This window comes from Neltuma alba, unplaced genomic scaffold (genome assembly GCF_004799145.2).
Source record: "Neltuma alba isolate B1F8T4 unplaced genomic scaffold, ASM479914v2 tig00012011_pilon, whole genome shotgun sequence".
NCBI lineage: Eukaryota > Viridiplantae > Streptophyta > Magnoliopsida > Fabales > Fabaceae > Neltuma > Neltuma alba.
In genome coordinates, this window is record NW_021636582.1 from 159,246 (window position 1) to 177,828 (window position 18,583).

General features: G+C 36.9%; 4 protein-coding genes across 4 annotated transcripts; 2 read left to right on the plus strand and 2 right to left on the minus strand.

Annotated features, from left to right (window-relative positions):
• Positions 1 to 25: 25 nt before the first annotated feature.
• On the plus strand, positions 26 to 2,293 carry LOC114721110 (subtilisin-like protease SBT1.2). The gene has a single exon (XM_028906919.1). The coding sequence runs from the start codon at positions 26 to 28 to the stop codon at positions 2,291 to 2,293; it is 2,268 nt and encodes a 755-aa protein (XP_028762752.1).
• A 1,997-nt stretch (positions 2,294 to 4,290) lies between these two features.
• Positions 4,291 to 6,525, plus strand: LOC114721104 (subtilisin-like protease SBT1.2). Its single transcript, XM_028906915.1, has one exon. The coding sequence runs from the start codon at positions 4,291 to 4,293 to the stop codon at positions 6,523 to 6,525; it is 2,235 nt and encodes a 744-aa protein (XP_028762748.1).
• Positions 6,526 to 8,023: 1,498 nt separating this feature from the next.
• Positions 8,024 to 9,510, minus strand: LOC114721135 (uncharacterized). The gene is given in 4 exon segments (XM_028906956.1): positions 8,024 to 8,621; positions 8,809 to 8,899; positions 8,902 to 8,923; positions 9,378 to 9,510. Coding segments are annotated over 4 exon segments (723 nt in total). The 5' UTR covers positions 9,489 to 9,510; the 3' UTR covers positions 8,024 to 8,122.
• Positions 9,511 to 14,829: 5,319 nt separating this feature from the next.
• LOC114721113 (leucoanthocyanidin dioxygenase-like) lies at positions 14,830 to 16,294 on the minus strand. Its single transcript, XM_028906922.1, has 2 exons — positions 15,726 to 16,294; positions 14,830 to 15,632 (listed from the first exon to the last, which is right to left on the minus strand). The coding sequence occupies exons 1-2, from the start codon at positions 16,232 to 16,234 to the stop codon at positions 15,071 to 15,073; spliced, it is 1,071 nt and encodes a 356-aa protein (XP_028762755.1). The 5' UTR covers positions 16,235 to 16,294; the 3' UTR covers positions 14,830 to 15,070.
• Positions 16,295 to 18,583: the final 2,289 nt, after the last annotated feature.

Sequence of the window (18,583 nt, forward strand, 5' to 3'; positions counted from 1 at the left end):
ATACATATATAGCGTATGTTAGAGCATGGAGAAAGCCAAGCAAAGAGCGTCAACCAAGATGAAGCTTGCATTTCTTCTTGGTCTCATTTCCATGCTTATAGTGAGTCCTACCTCTTCAGCCACTCAAAATCCAGAACTTGGAAGCAACTTGCAGACTTACATTGTTCACGTTAAAAAGTCTGACGATGTTGCTTCCCTTCGGTACGAGGAGTTACATAACTGGTACCACTCATTACTGCCCGCCACTGCACAAACTCAGAACCAACAGCGCATGGTTTTCTCATACAAAAATGTTGTTTCTGGATTTGCTGCCATGTTAACTCCAGAAGAAGCGAAAGCTCTGGAAGAAAAGGAAGAGATTATGTCAGCAAAACCCGAAGAGATATACTCTTTGCACACAACTCATACGCCAAGCTTCTTAGGGTTGCAACAAGGACTCGGATTGTGGGAAGACTCCAGTTTCGGCGAAGGCATCATAATCGGACTTTTGGACACCGGCATACAACCCTACCACCCTTCCTTCTGCGGCGAAGGAATGCCGCCTCCACCGGCAAAATGGAAAGGCTTCTGCGAATTCAACGGAGAGAGGACTTGTAATAACAAGCTCATCGGTGCAAGAAACTTCGTCAAAAACTCAACTTTACCCGTAGACCCACCGTTTGATCAAGTGGGTCATGGAACTCACACAGCCAGCACAGCCGCCGGAAGATTCGTCCAAAACGCCAGTGTTTTCGACAACGCTAAGGGCATAGCAGTTGGTATGGCACCCAAAGCGCACTTGGCAATGTACAAAGTGTGCGAATTACATGGTTGTTCCGAAGGTGCAATCCTAGCTGCAATGGACGCTGCCGTTGAAGATGGTGTGGATGTTCTTTCTCTGTCAATTGGTGGTCTCTCGTCTCCTTTCTTCCATGACTCAATAGCCCTTGGTGCTTTCAGTGCAGTTCAACAGGGGGTTTTTGTAGCCTGTTCAGCTGGTAACACTGGTCCTGAAAATACCACTTTGTCCAATGAAGCCCCATGGATTCTAACCGTTGGTGCAAGTTCCACAGACAGAAAAATCGTAGCAGTAGCGAACCTTGGAAGTGGTGCACAATACGAGGGGCAATCTGTGTTCCAGCCAAAGGACTTTCCTTCAACGCCATTGCCTCTTGTATATGCTGGTGCAAACGGGAACGAATCATCAACATTTTGTGCCCCTGGATCGTTACAGAACGTGGATGTTAAGGGAAAGGTTGTGTTATGCGAGCAAGGTGGTCACATTGCAAGAGTCGACAAAGGGCAAGAAGTTAAAAATGCCGGTGGAGCCGCCATGATCCTTATGAACAGTGAAGATGAGGCGTTTAATCCCATTGCTGATGTGCATGTTCTTCCTGCTACACACGTGAGCTACAAGGATGGGTTGGCTATTAAAAATTACATAAACTCAACGACCACACCTACAGCAACAATCTTATTCAACGGAACAGTGATAGGGAATCCGCTGGCTCCAGCAGTTACCTCATTTTCTTCGAGAGGTCCAAGCTTTACAAGCCCCGGCATTCTTAAACCAGACATTATAGGACCAGGATTGAACATCCTAGCTGCATGGCCTGTGTCTGTGGACAACTCTACGACACCATTCATGATCATTTCTGGTACTTCAATGTCTTGCCCTCACCTCAGTGGCATTGCCGCTCTGCTCAAATGCTCGCACCCAGATTGGTCTCCTGCAGCCATTAAGTCAGCAATTATGACCACTGCTGAGACAGTTAACCTAGGAGGAAAACCCATATTGGACGAAAGGCTTCAACCTGCAAATGTTTTTGCAACTGGTGCAGGACATGTGAACCCGATCAAAGCAAACGATCCTGGTCTTGTTTATGATATCCACCCAGAAGATTACGTTTCATATTTATGTGGGTTGGGCTACACAGACAGACAAGTTGGAGTTATTTTGCAAAGGAAAGTGACGTGCTTGGAGATTAAAAGCATAACGGAAGCAGAGCTAAATTATCCCTCATTTTCTATTCAACTGGGGTCTTCTTCGCAGACTTACACCAGAACGGTAACAAATGTTGGATCTGAAAATTCTGTTTACAATTTGGAACTTGACGTGCCTGAGGGAGTTGTGATGAACGTGAACCCTCGCCAGATAAAATTCACAGGGTTGAATCAGCGGGTTGCATATTCAGTCGATTTTACTCCGCTACCTAAAAAATTTAGAGAAGATTTAGGGTTTTCCCAGGGGCAACTCACGTGGATCTCTGATAAACACACCGTGCGCATCCCCATAGCGGTCACCTTCGAGTGAAATATTTGTGGCATGACACTACAAAAATAAAGGACATGAATCAGATGTCTGCAAAGTTTCTATTTCTACCGCTCGGAGTTTATATGGATGTCTCTCTTTGATGTCAATTTCTGCTCGAACTAATCATTTTAAATAATTATTTGCATGTTCGAGAAAAATTAGAACGAGTGATGTTTATTTTGTAAAATTTTGGTAATTACAGTAATCAGATGGGTTGAAATTAATGAGTCTCTGGGAGACTGGGAGTCATTTTTTCTGATTCTTTGCTCAATAGGGGTTGATGATAAAAAATGGAAAAGTGGGCGAACAAAATTAGGAAACAGCTCCACAGGTAATCACACGAGACTATTTGACAAAAGCTGAGGAGCGCAATTCTATTTTGCATCACTCGTCCGTGAAGGAATAGAGTGGTGAGTAACATGATACTCCTCAAATTTTAACTATTTAAATTTTATATAAACAGTAAAGATTTAATTTTTAATTTTTAATTTTTTTAAAAAAATATTTTTATTTTAATAGATGCATAATTCAAAATAAATATACTCTTTTAATTATAAGTTTTTTTAAAAATATTTTTTATTTAAAATTTACTAGTTCAATTTTAAATCTAAATTATTAAAACTAATTTTAAATTATTTAAATTTCACTGCAACAATGAGCATGATGGTACTCATCACTGCGATGAGTAGTGAATTAATTCTTAAAATATAAAATGATCTTTCGTCTTGGAACCAATTTTAGTACTTTTCACCTTAATCAACACCCTAAGCTAATTATATTTGGACTGTTTATATCTAATTTGAATTGTCTTAATTGTAGTTGGAATAGCTTGCTATGCTTTTGTCGCATGTTTACTATTTGAATTATTTTAAAAGACCAGTGCCACCGATGAAATTCATGATACCATGATTCATAAATCTATCGAAGTTGTTTATAATTTTATAGTTCTTTAACTAACCAATTCATTAAGTATTTTACTTCATCATTAAAATTATATTATATGTTGTTGTTGTTGTGAAAAAATTGTTTATTATTATGTTTAATTTAGGTTAACTAATAAAATAATAAATATATTTAAATAATTAATTTTATCAATGTTTGACACACACATGTATATCATAAACTATATAGCAGGTGATATTATGAACAAATCATAAACAACTCAATTTATTATTTTATAAACTTTATACAATATATGGAAAACCATGTTTAGTTATTTCATGCTTGAACACTGCGTCATTTTCAAAAATGATAAGGATGAACTGGGGATAAAAGGTTCAAATATTCTTAAGAAGGGGGAAAATTCCCAAAGCGTCAATCCAGCCGGCTCTCTACCCCTAACAAGGCATATTTCACTCCTTCTTTTTCCCATCAATTTATTATTAAAAGGATGGCTATTGTGCACTGTTATTCCACCGTGTCCATTATTAGATTATTGCGTGATTTATTTTGTCCTTTTCTATCTTTTTTCTTCTTTTTTTTTTTTTGGACCAGCATTCTATCTTTTTTCTTTTAACTTTTCTTCTGTCAGCCAAAAAATGAATGAATGAAAGAAAGAAACTTAGAGACGTGACGAAAATTTGTGTACATGACACCGTGCATAATTTCACTAGATCGAACACTCCATATGAGTTGCATCTAAGTCAACGGCCATTGTTGAAGAAGCAAGCTCAGAGGACGAGGTCTCTCTTCTCATCCCACTAAACTTAAATTAACATGTTTTGAAAGGAGTAGGTCCAGAGTGAGACAACAGAAATCTCACAAACATATTTAAAAATTCCAGGTTGCCGACTTGAGCGTATAACAGAAAAAACCAAAAGCTAGACAAGCGTGCTGACCAAGCTCGATCGTTACCTGCCATCCAGAACGAGTTATTGGCGCTAGAGTAACCGGCCACTCACATGTAAGTGCCGGCCTTCTTCCTCTCTCGCGACTCCTTTATATGTCCAAAAGCGCAAATCAACTAGACAACAGCTAAAGCTGCGTTTCTGCTAAACATGGAAGCTTCCTGCTTTATTGTTCTCGTTTTCGTGCTGAGCCTCTTCAGTAATTCTGCTCAAAGTAGTCCACAAACATACATTATCCATGTCGAGCGACCACAGGGCAGGATACTTGCGCAGTCAGAAGATTTAGAGAGCTGGTACCGTTCGTTCTTCCCACCGACAATTATGAGCTCCGACGAGGAACAACCGCGCCTGCTTTATTCTTATCGGAATGTAATGAGTGGTTTTGCTGCAAGACTCACTCTGGAGGAACTGAGACCTATGCAGCAGAAAAATGGCTTTGTATCAGCTCGTCCTGAAAGAATCCTACGTCGCCAAACCACACACACACCCAAGTTTTTGGGGTTACAGCAAACCACAGGATTTTGGAAGGAATCAAATTTTGGAAGGGGGATCATCATCGGAATGCTGGACTCCGGCGCTGTGATCGACCATCCCTCGTTTAGTGATGCAGGAATTCCACCCCCACCTCCTAAATGGAAAGGCAGATGCGAGGTGAATGCGTCGGCATGCAACAACAAGATAATCGGAGCAAGATCGTTCAACAGTGCGGCTAGGGCCAGGGGACAGAAAGTAGACTCGCCGTTTGATGATGATGGACATGGAACTCATGCGGCAAGTACAGCCGCAGGTGCGTTCGTAGAAAACGCGCAAGTTCTAGGAAATGCCAAAGGCCCAGCATCAGGAATGGCGCCTCATGCTCACTTAGCCATTTACAAAGTATGTGTCTTCGATGATTGTCCTGAAAGTGATATACTTGCTGGGTTGGAAGCCGCCGTCGAGGACGGTGTCGATGTAATATCAATGTCTATCGGTTCCGATGAGGCGTCGCCGTTCTTTAACGACGCCATTTCGATTGGTTCGTTTGCAGCAATTCAGAAGGGAATATTTGTAAGCAATGCGGCCGGAAACTCTGGCCCTTCCAGTGGCTCTATTTTTAATGGAGCGCCGTGGCTTCTCACAGTTGGAGCAAGCACCATCGACAGAGCCATTGCAGCTACTGCGAGGCTTGGAAACGGGGAAGAATTTATCGGCGAATCTGTTTTCCAGCCTCATGACTTCCCTTCGACAATGCTGCCACTTGTGTATGCCGGCAAGAATGGCCAAGAAGATTCTGCCTTTTGTGCTAACGGATCCTTGACTGGCGATGATTTCAGAGGCAAGATTGTTTTATGTGAGAGAGGAGGAGGCATTGGAAGAATTGACAAAGGAAAAGAAGTGAAAAGAGCTGGTGGAGCTGCCATGATCTTCATGAATGATGAAGCTAATGGCTTCAGTACCTTAGCTGATGTACATGTTCTGCCGGCAACGCATGTAAGCTATGAAGCTGGGCTGAAGACGAAAGCCTATATAAATTCTACGGCAACACCAACAGCAACCATCTTGTTTAAAGGAACTATCATAGGAAATCCCTTATCTCCTACGGTTGCGTCCTTCTCTTCCCGAGGTCCTAACTTGGTAAGCCCTGGGATTTTAAAACCAGACATCATTGGACCTGGAGTGAGCATCCTAGCCTCCTGGCCATTCCCACCAAATAACATTACATCTTCATCAGAACCCAATTTCAATATTATGTCTGGCACATCTATGGCGTGCCCTCATCTGAGTGGTATTGCAGCTTTGCTCAAAAGCTCTCATCCTCATTGGTCGCCAGCTGCTATAAAATCTGCTATCATGACTACGGCGGACACACAACATTTGGGAGGTAAACTCATTCTTGATGAAAAACTTCAGCCTGCAGATCTCTTCGCCACGGGCTCCGGCCACGTGAATCCATCAAGAGCAAACGATCCGGGTTTAGTTTATGATATCGAACCGGATGATTATATTCCTTATCTGTGTGGTTTAGGGTACAGAGATAAGGAAGTTGGGGTCATTGCTCGCAGACCAGTTAAGTGCTCGGAAACATCGAGCATTCCCGAAGGACAGCTCAACTACCCCTCGTTTTCTGTTGTGCTTGGTTCCTCCCAGACATTCACAAGAACAGTTACAAATGTCGGGGAAGGTTATTCATCGTACGCTGTCATGGTTACAGCACCGGAGGAGGTTGACGTGAAGGTCCAACCAAATAAGGTTTATTTTTCGGAGGTGAACCAGAAGCAGACGTATTCGGTCACTTTCAGCCGAATTGGGTCGGGTAATAAAACAAGGGAATATGCTCAAGGGTATCTACGATGGGTCTCTGCGAAGCAGAGTGTTAGGAGTCCCATCTCTGTGAAGTTTGAGTGAGATACTGGGAAGGTAGGTATTGACGTCTCGGAACACCATTGTCATGGTTTAAAAGTTGTCCTACCGCATACGAACTATGAAGAAAAGCTTTCTTATAATCTTCCTTGTATCGAAGGTAAACTAAAATCAATGTCATTGTAATCTATGTCCTTGTCGTTACCATCGCTTTCATATCTTTGCCCGTTCCATGCATATTTAAAATCCGAATTTGATGACGAGAAGATTTGTCGAAGCCCAGAAATGTGAAATATATACACTGCTGCATGACACTGGAGAGGTAAACTAAAATGCAAAATATTACCCAATTTCAGATTAAAAATCTTGTAGCCGACAGAACAAAGATGATTGTTCTTCGTATAATTAAGTCATATTGTTCAGCTTACTAGAAATGTTATATATAATCATATCCATGGCTGCTCGTAAAATTATCTCTCGCAAGCATCGGCTTCTTTCCATAGACATATGCCTGTTTAATTTGCGTAGTTTTAAAAATTACTTACAAATACACCTGTTTGCATTGTTTTAAATATTACTCACAAATACATTTTACATAAATTTAAACAAAACTCTTTTCAACCGTATTGCGTAAATCACGATTAAAAAACCATTTATAAGTTATTCCAAACAGATCCAGTGCCAACAACACGCTTTCATTTGGACGTTATCTCATCCCTCTATCTTATTTTAGATTCACCCAAAGTTTTTCCTCTTTAAAGATAATTGAAGGATATCAATATGCTGTTGGGAGAACTAATGCGACATTTCAACAAAGTAAAATGCTGTCAAGACTGAAATGGAAGAGCAATACCGGCCCCTAAACAAAGCAGTCATAAGCCTACGCTGCCATCTAAAAGCTAAGATTAAATGTATTTTAGGCCTACGCAGAAAGGAGATTCTGCTCTGTATTCCGTTTTGATTCCAAAAAGAGCCGGAGAGAAAGGGGTAGAATGGTAGATTACATAAACTCATAATTGCGATCAGTATCTTAAATTTATCAAATCTGAACCCTCCATATCTTATTTAGATGATTCAGATTAAATTCTTTTTTTATTTTTATTTGTTCAAAATAATTATTTTAATATACATATAATCTAAAATAAAGTTACTTTTTTAAAAAAATATAGTTTTTTATTTAAAAGAATTAATTAAAGATTTTGAATATGAACAATTTAAATCTAGACAAATCAGATTTGATAAACCTAGAATGTAAATTAAGGTGATAAGCACTGGTTCCCTCTACTAGATGATCATGCCAACATTTACGGCCTGAAATTAGCTTTCATTCATGTGTGAAGAAACGAAACAATATTTCTGAAGTCAGGTTTCTGGCGAAATAATTTAAGAGAACAAAAAAATGTTACGACCAAATAATAATAATAATAATAATAGTAATGCTAGCTCCTCCCTCTATCTCTTCCATGATTTCAGGGAGGAGCACCTTGTAGAGATCCATCTTGTCGAAGAGACCTCCTGAATGTCAAAATTGTTTTACGACAGCTTCAAAACTGATAGCTAAAATTGATATTTGTAATTTCCAGCCATAGCCATGTTATCCAATCAACGCAAAATTTAGAATTCATTCCGACAATACAACTCATCAACCAAAACCAGGAGGCACATCAGGGTCCTCATCGCCACAATCGGACGATGGGATGTGCTCCGCCTCTACTGAAAATCCAGGTGGCCCATCATCACAGGCATCTTCTGCATCATGCATCTCATGAGATGGGTGGTGCTCTTCTTCCTGCTCTGCATTAGATCCTTCTACACCAGTATTCACATTAGTCTGCTCCTTTCCCCTATTCTGATCGTCATGGTGATTATTCAGATGATTATGTGAAAGAGTGAAACCAGGTGGCTCATTTGGCTCTTTTTCATGCGACGTATCACGCATTTCAGCAACCGGAGCCAATTCAACTTGTGTCTGAAATGACAACGCATCAGAGGGGGATAACTGGACCTCATCCTTCCCTTTTGGATTCACCAGTTTATCATAGACAGATTGCACTGTTTCTGTAATTTCACTTTTCATGCCATCATCATCTGATCTGATTATTTGCCATAAACTATTCGATATCTGGCTCATTACTTTATCCCTGGACATAGATAATTCATCAAGATAAAATGTCTATTCCTATGGAAATTTACCCAGCCACTTTAAATGTTTGTTGTACATACCAGAGGTTTAGGCAGTGGAATGTGCTTGGAGATCATAAGGACGTGCGAAAACTCCAAAAATGCAGTTCAAAATTATACAGTAGAAAAGAGGAGACGGTGAATTACCCAACTTCTTCGTATATGGCATCGGAAAGTTGTCTGGGTTTCATAGTTTCTGCTCCATCACGATTAAGCACCGCCGACTGCCTCACAATGAAATGATGTGTTCTCGCAACTCTTCCTATCATCAATTGTTCGATTCAGTACTTATGGCCCGCAAGTTTGTAATTAAGATTACCACATTAAAGAACGACCAAGAGCGTCAACCACACTCAAATTTAGCACACTCAGCCACGGTCTAAAACTTTACAAGCTTGCTAATAACCATCAATTTCGGTACTTTCCTCCGGATAGAAGGTCGCCCAGTAATAGTTGAGGTTCACGGGATTCGACTACAAGTTTAAAAACTTTTTTCGGTGCAAACTACAATTTCAGAACTTAAATTCACACGTTCAATTCAATTCGAACCAGGACAAATAGAGCAAAGATATCCGAATTCGCCTAAATCAAGCAAATCTGGATTGAAGACGATTTTCGCCTAAAATCTAAAAACCCTAAACAGAGAAAGAGAACAGAATCGGCGGCAACTGGTGAATATATCGAAAGAAAGAGACGAATTGAGAGAGAAAGCATACATTGTCCTTGAGCTTACGAACGATCTTCAAACGTAGCCTGTCAAAGTCACCATCGTCTTTCAACTTAGCAATGACGTCTTCTTTGGAAGCAGCTTGCCCCCCGTTCTCCATGGCCACTCCTCTTCGGCCCGGATCCTCCCTTGCGCGTATAAATCATTGAAATTGAAATTTAAAAGAGAGAGAGAGAGAATTATAATCAGATTTTTTAAAAAAATAATTATAAAATAAATTTTAAAAGTTTCTTTTTTTTATTTTAGAATTTGTCATTAAAACTGTTTAGATCATTATTAAGGTTTTTTAGTAATTTTTTTGTTTGTTAGAATCTCATTATAATTTTCCTTTAAAACTGAGATAGACCTTTGCCAGAAAAATGGAATGGAAATTAGCAACTAATACACATTTTTAAAATATCCACCTCCATCCTTTTCTAATACTGAAAAAATATATAACTCATAATTTAAGTAGATTAAATAAATTTGTTATTATTTATAACAAATATAAGCTGATTTACCTAAAGTATCATTTTAATCATGACTATTCTCGGTTAAAATTTTTCTTAATATATAATCAATATAGATAGTTTAGAGAATGAATTATAAATTTAAAAAATAAAGTACATTGAAAACTAGTTTTTATATTAAGTATAGAAAGTAATATCTTGTACCCCCTCCGTTCCTTATTATAAAAGACATTTAATACTTATGGCATATTTCTATATATAAGAGACACTTAAAAGTTGTCTCTACTTTTTGTGTTGATTTCCTATTTTACCCATATTTATTATCTTCAACTCACACTCTCTCTCCCTCCCACTTCTTTTTCTTTTAATAATTTAATTGTTCTCTCTCATGCTCTCTCTTTTTATTAATGAGGGCATTTTTGGAAAAAAAATTTACTTTTTACACATTAATTGTTCTTAACTAATTTTAACTGTTGTTTTGATCAACGTACTTCGATTATTTGTCTCTTATAATAAGGAACGGAGGGAGTAGTTACTTATGACTTATGACTTATGACTTTTGAAATATGGAGAGAGAAACAGTTAAAAAATTTATTATCTCATCTGGTTCTTATTATAAGCCTCAAATAACTAATCTGTAGATAACAAAAAATCAGTTAAAATTAGTTGAAGGTAATAAATAAGTTAGAATTATTTTTGTTTTCAAATATGCCCCAGAAATATACTTTTATTTTCAAATATGCCCTTATAATAAATGATAAAAAAATAAAAGAAAATATATGAGGTCAACAAGAACTTATAAATGATTTAAAATTATTATATTATGTAAATTGATAATTTTTAAATTTTTTATTATTTAATAAAAGTCTTATTCATTTTGGTAATTTTATAAATTAAAATTACTTATTTAATCATAATCCAAACAACTTCCTTTTACAATTTAATTTTTACAAAATCTAATCTAAACACAATTCACATCACCTAATTTAACTTTTACTTAATTTCACTTTTTTAAAAGTTAGATTGACAATAAGCTACTTTTTAATCATTAATCCAAACGAACCTATTGTCTCTTGTAAAAAAGGAGAGAGGGAGTACCTATTTTTTATACTCCACAGGTTTTTAATATAAGACATATTTTAACTAATTTGATTAGAATAAGAAAATTAAGTAAGTTAGTTAATTATTAAAAACATGATATGTTTTTCCTAAAACCCCATAATCATCTTTCTTAATATATTTTCTCTCTATTTTACTTGATTATACCTGAGGGAATATCAATAAGAGTAATTTAGAAAAAATTGATAAATATGAGAAATAGATATTATATTTAGGACCAAAATCAACTTAACAATTAGCTCCTATATTAAAGATTGAAAGAGTATTTATTATTTTTCTTCCAAATGCAAACTACCTCCTGTTAATATTTCCTCAACAACATGGTGGGTCCTTCTCACGATAATAATTGAAGTCAGTGAACATCATAAATATCAGTGTTTTGAAAAAAGTATGTCATATTTATTATAATAAACTAATTTAACTAACTTTTTTGGGACTTGTTTGGAATCATGATTTACAGAATACGAGGAACATTAAATATGTGAGAGGAATTTTGTTTTCGACTTATGTAAAACGTGCTTATAAGTAATTTTTAATACCATCACAAACACGGATTTAATCTAAATAAATTTCTCGTTAGCGATAGGGGAGTTTTTTTCTTTTCGGTGGGTCAAACGTTTTAAGAAAATTAGTTAATCAACTTATTTTTAAACATTAAAATTGTCTTTAATTTCTTCTGCAGATGACCATTCAAGGAAGAAGGCAATTATACTTTCTTTTGAAATATTCAAAATATGCCATGCCAAAAAGAAAAAAGAAATATTCAAAATAAAATCTCTAATTTTATAAATTTAATCATGTGGATAAAGCTATATTTTTGAACTCACTTGGGTATAAAAATAATGTTTTTTTTTTCCCGGCAATGTCAACTTGTTTATTCGAGATTTGGGAAGAGAATCCTTTGCCAATAGTGAAGAGTAATTTCTGCGGTGCTAATGGTAACAATAATCTTATTATAAATTTATATTTAATAAATATAATATAAAATCTGTAGAATTCACACTTTTCATAAGTCATAAGTAATGCAGCTCAATTGTAAGCAGATATTTTGTACATTGTTTATCTGTTCAATATGTTTCTCTCTTTTGATAGAAAAAAATATCTCTACTAACAAGAGTTGGTTCAGTTGGTAAGGAGTCGGCTCATAACCCACAAGGTCGTGAGTTAGAATCCCGCTGCCGATATGAGGACCTTGTTGGTAAGCGATCTATAAGTACCTCTGTAAGCACTCTTTGAGCCTGGAGGCATGCCCTGACCCTGGTGAGCTCCCGGGACCCAACTCACCTAAACTTTTATTCACAAAAAAAAAAGAAAAAAATATCTCTCTCTCTAAAAATTTTTAAATAGTGAGAATTTTAAGCTATTATGTGCATGGGCTGTAGATCGTGGATTGAAAAAAAAATGATGTGATGAGAATATTAGACCGAAAAGTGGGGATGTATTAATATGCTAATAATAAAATAAACTGTATATACGAGAAATAGTGAATGGGGTGGCGAGGGGAGAGAGAGAGAGAGAGAGAGAGAAACAACGAATGGAGATATATTAATTATTTATCATTGGCTTCTTTTTTTTTGGCCCAAAAGTATCATTTAATTGAACCACTCAAAATCCAACAAACGCCCACACATCACGCTGGCTAAGATACGATGAATAGTTAAGGAAAATAAGCTTTCATTTTGAAGCAATCTCCACCTTCTATTTTAACAAACTAGGGTGTCTTTGGATTCACGTCTAAAAATATTTACAAAACAATTTTTTTTTAATATATCTATCTCGTATTTTAATTTTATAAATTATAATTAAAAAATTACTCATAAGCTTTAAATCTCATTTCAAGCTATTAACCCTAATTTATTTATTATTTTTTTTAACATAGGCCCCCGTTTAAAATCAAAGCCATTGACTTAATTGACCTCTGATCCCCAAGGGACCGGCCCATAGACCATCCATATTGGGAGCCTGGCGGTTGCGAAGGAATTACTCGCCACTCGTGAGAGATCGTTAGGTCTCACGTTCTTCTTCTTGAAACCCCCGATTTACTTGCCCAGTATTGAACAGAGAGGCACGTCCTCCCTTCCCTATGTTTGACTATGTGTTCGAATTACTACCTAATTTGCAGTGCAATTCATGTTGTAAACAATATACTAGTACTCATCTGGTTCTTAATATAGGACCCAATTGTTAAATTAGTTTTGATTCTAAATATAAGACCCATTTTTCATATTTATCAATTTTCTCTAAATTACCCTTATGGATATTCCCTCAACCATAATTAAGTAGAAGAGAGAGAGGGTATTAAGAAAGATGATTATGGTGTTTTAGGAAAAATGTGTCACATTTATTATAATTAACTAATTTACCTAACTTCCTTAATCTAATCAAATTAGTTAAATGGGTCTTATATTAAGGACCGGAGGAGTATTATATTTAGGAACGAAAATAATAGTTCATTTTAAATAATTTTGCATTGTAAGAGATGAGTTTGTAAGTTTGTAAGAGAAATTTAATAGTTCATTTTAAATAGTTTTACATTGTAAGAGAATTTTTTTTTATAAAGCGTGCAGAAATTATTTTAATTTATTATGAGTTTTTTAAATATCCCTTAATTGTCGGAATGCTACAAAATTCATTTTGCTTGTGGCTCCAGAAATCTCCAATTCTCCATGGCCTGTGGACTATAGCATATCTTTAAGTGGTGCAGCAAGCTCCCTGCCACCAGTGGGTTTTGACTTTGTTCCTCCAACCCCCACCCACCTTTGAATTCCGGACTCCAGTGTTTCTCCTTCTCAGTCTTGCAGTCCATGCGCCATTGTTTCAGGTAAAATCTAATTAAATACTCTCTCTGATTTATACATACAGTAGCTAAACAATTACTCTCTCCATTTCATATTATAAGAGACGAATAACCGACTGACGTTGATAAAAAAAACAGTTAAGATTAGTTAAGAACAATCAATGTGTAAAAAGTATAATTTTTTTCCAAAAATACCCTCATTAATAAGGAGAGAGAGCAAGAGAGAGAACAATGGTAAATTATTAAAAGAAAGAGAAGTGCGAAAGAGAAAGAGTGTGAGTTAGAGATAATAAATATGGGTAAAATAGAAAATCAACACAAAAAAGTAGAGACAACTTCTAAGTGTCTCTTATATATAAGAACATGCTATAAACATCAAATGTCTCTTATAATAAGGAACGGAGAGAGTAATCTTTACTTATAACTTATTGTAGCTTTTTATGTAAAAGTTAGATTGTCCAGTCACCAACCCAAACATCGCCAGCTTTTTAAACAGGCTTATGCTTGAAGAAAAGTAACTTATTGCCCTCCAAACACAGAGGCAAACAGGCTCAATCTCTCTCATATTGGTATCCCTAAATATAAACAATGAATTCTTAGTCTGAAATTTAAAACCAATCTTTTTTATTTTTGTTCATGTTAAATATATGCCACTTACTATCTTTTTATAATAAATTTTTACTTATTACCTCTCATGTATTCTCTTTACAAATAATGATCTAATTAAAAAATATAATATGTATATATTTTACATATTTATTGTTTTAAACTCAATTTAACTAATATTTTAAACCTGTGATTAATCGTTGCTTATAACAGAGAACTAAAAAAAATTACATTTATGAGTAAAAGATATTAGTAGTACTAAGTACGGGAGGAGTATTAGACAATAGAGATGGTCAGGTTAAAAAAAAGCAATAGAGGTGGAGGTTTCCGCCCAAATCAAAGTTTTTTTTTTTTTTTTAACCAGAGAAAATCAAAGTACTGGAACACCACGCCATCTTCAGAACTGTAAACTTTAGTACTCTTCATACTATATTTTGCTTGTAATGTACGAGAGGAGTGGGAAAAGTAAAAAAGTAAAAGCGTGAATATGCATCTCGTTTATTAAACAGAAAGTGCAGAGGGAAACCATCAAAGAAAGCAACAGTCCCACAGAAGAACGACCAGCACATAATTACGTACTGCCACAGCATCTAGGCGACATATATGAAATTGGCATGTAACTAATAATACCTGACGAGACGCCGCAACTGAGAGTTCAATGATCGCGAGAGACGGAAATGAAGAATATAGAGATCATATAATATAAAAGGCTCATTTGGACAGACCTTCCTGGCACTTCCTGAAGAGCTTGTGCTGAATATGCTGAGCAAAGGTGCGAGGCGGGAAGCGAGCCGGCTCGTCGTCGGTGACCAGCTCCGGCAGCGGCTTCAGTATGATCTTCTCCTTGGGAGGCTCACAGAAGACAGCCCAAGATATTCTGACCTTCTCCTTGTTCACCAACCCCCTGTGCAGAATACTCTTGTACCTGCCGTTGCTGAGGATCTCGACGGTGTCGCCGATGTGCATGAAAATGGAGTTGGGCACGCACTTGGCTGTGATCCACTGGCCATTGTAGAAAAGCTGCAGGCCGGGCACCATATTGTGGAGCAAGAAGGTGAGGGAACTCACGTCCGTGTGGGCTTCAACGCCGAGAGCCAGCTCCGGCTGGGGGCATATTGGGTAATAGTTGATCTTCATCTGAAGCAAAAGTTCCTCCATTCCTCCAACCTCTTCCTCTAATCTCCCTTTCTCCAACCCCAATCCAAGAGACAAAGCCCCCAGTATCTTCGTTGCTAGCCCTCTCAGTTGCCTTGCGTACTCGCTCGTCACCTCGCTGCATGCACGTTTATCATCATTATCTCTGTCAGAGCTCTAGCTAGGAAGAACATAACAGAAAGAAAGAGGGGAGGAAAGTGAAGAAACTGACATGTAATCGGAGGGGGTTCTGGGCCAGATGGAGAGGTCGCACTTGTCCTCGGGGAAAACAAGGTGGAAGAAGTAGTCTTCCCACTCGAGCTGGCCGCTGGCGTTGTTGGCTAGCTTGCTTCCGTAGCCTTGAATCTTACCGGAGGCCTGATCGTTGGCGTACTTTTCTTTCTCCTCAATGGGAAGAGAGAAGAAAGTCTCGCCAGCTTTCCTGAGTTGGTTCAACAGCTCCTCTGGGATCCCATGGTTCACCAGGTTCATCACGCCCCATTCCTGAGCAGCTTTCTTCAGCGTCTCGTGGCACCTCGCTCGAACCACCTCATCTTCCGACTCTATCTCCGTCAAGTCAATCGTCGGAACTTCTGGACCTTCCTTCTTTTCCTCTTCGAACACGTTGCCGATGTTGGTCAGCTCTTCTTGAGGTCTCACGTACTCCTTAGGGATCGACTTAATCCCACTGGTTGCCAACCTCTCAACTCTGGGAGCAACCACCGCAGCGCTGCTCACCATTTTTATCCTCCCGATCTGATCTCTCTTACAAGTTCCTAGCACAATGACTAAGATTGCGATGCAGTCAGTTAACGATTGATCTGTTTAGTGCCCAGGTTGGTCTGGTTTATATAACGAGTCGGGGAAGGCGAGTGCATGCGTCCCAATGGAAATTAATTACCAAACACCGTACTAACCATACAAGTCATCACGTGGTCAGCTTTTTCTACCAGACATTTTGGCAGAGAACGTTTCGTGCTGTGGGTTGACTGGAAGGTTAAGGCTTGCGAGCCTAACTTTCGCCTTCTCGGATCCATACTTTGCCATTTAATTACGAGATCCTCCTATCGTTCCCAATCCCATAGCAATTAATTATAGACCCCGTTCCCCGGCCCTACTCCTTTTATTCATTCCAGAGTCTCCATGACGATGGTCCATGGCTGTCTGCAGGCCACATTTCAGAAAGGTGGTCATGCTGACTGCCATAGCGCCATTGCTTCCGAGTTTGACTGGGCGGACTGAAAAGGTCCGCTTCCAAGCAAAAAAGTAATAATTTTTTAATACTTTCATATTCTTTTTATATCTTTCTATGCGACTAAACTCCGAGTTTTAATTTAGATTTATAGATTAAAATTAAATTATGAGCTCCAATCCTAAGTATAACAGCTCATTTGTAATACAATTTACGTTAAAAACTAACTCAGAGATAATACTTTCTATTTGCGCTGCTCGCGTCGTTCGTCCTTGCTTTTTCATTATTTATGGGATACCATTCCGATTTCCGTTTGCGGCTACTCGAGTCGTTCGTCATAATCTGATGTTATTGAAAAAAAAAAAAGGCCCTCAGTTACTTCAAAGTAATTTGGATAAAATAACCGAGTTTAAATTCTCTGGACAAATGAATCATTTTACATGACATTTAGAAAAACCAAATGAAGGAAAAATTCTGGAATCTTCCTTCTCTCCCAGTTTTTCTACTTTTTATAGTACCCATGCACAAAAAATTCTACAACAACTATAAAAATTAAAAACCGCCGTTTCGAACTTTCCTTTCAGGGCATCAGGCCAGGCCGAAGCAACGGTGATTTTACGAATGTGAACCCCCGCTTCTAGAAGCGAGGCAAGATGGTATTGACTTTTTTATCCTCACATCTCTGAGGAGAAATTAAGACCATTTGTTATCGGCTTTTTTTTTCTTTTGACCAGCACATTTATTATCGGCTTATACTTTCTTATTATGAGAATTTCAATTTCACTGCAGTATTTCATAATATGATATTTTTATTTTAAATATTAATTTTTTTTACTTAATATCTCTAATTGATTAGTATTTCTGGTTTTTAATATAAGACCTGATTGACTGATTTTAAAAAATTAAAAAATTTATTAGATTACTTAATTATAGCACATGTTAATGGTGTCTCTAAAATACTTATGTGTATAATTAGATTATATATCAATTTATAAGTGATGTAAATTAGTTTAGAGAAAAACGATAAATATAAATACTTTAAAATAATTTAATGAATCATTTAATCTTTTTAAATTAGTTAACTGAGTAAAGATCGAAGCTAGCATAAATTTAATTACAAGCAATGTCGTTTGTAAGGTAGGAATACTATAATATTTATTTACTAAATTCAAAACTTCAAATTAAATTAGAATGAAATATCACCAAAAAAAAGCACGCATTTTTTACACACGTTTTATCCAGAGTCACAGTTATAACTTATTTTCTTTGTTCACTTTTATAAGAGATAATTTTTAGATATAACTTGCAACTATTTATAAAAGATGCTTAAATATTGCTACCTCCGGTCTTTTATATAAGACCCTGTTTAACTTTTATTTTGATCATAAATATAAAACCCCAATCCACTTTGTCTCTCATATTTATACATTTTTTTTTCAAAATAGCCCTTCTAACAATGATAGTTCCAGTTAATACACTTGATTAGTAAGGATATTTTAGGAAAGACAACATCTATTTAGGACAAATAACTAACTCAACTCACTTTCTTAATCTCTTCAAATTAGTCAACTGGTTCTTATAATTAGGACCGGAGGTAGTATTTTCATGTTTTTGTTGAATTCTTATTTGGCCCTTATTTAATTATCAATGTAAATTGTGTAGATGATGATTTTAACTGATTTTTTAATAGAAGTATTCGGTTAATTATTTTTTATTGAGGAAAAGCAGAGACTGACAAACCTGTGAACAGAGAGTGTGCGACAGCAACGCATTCTAGAGAGAGGAGAATGGTTGTTAGGGGGAATCTGGAGATGCATATTTGATTTAATTCATTTTTGTGTTTAACCCTATTGGTTGGTGAGGGAATTGGATGGAGAAGAAGGAAGAAATTTTTTTAA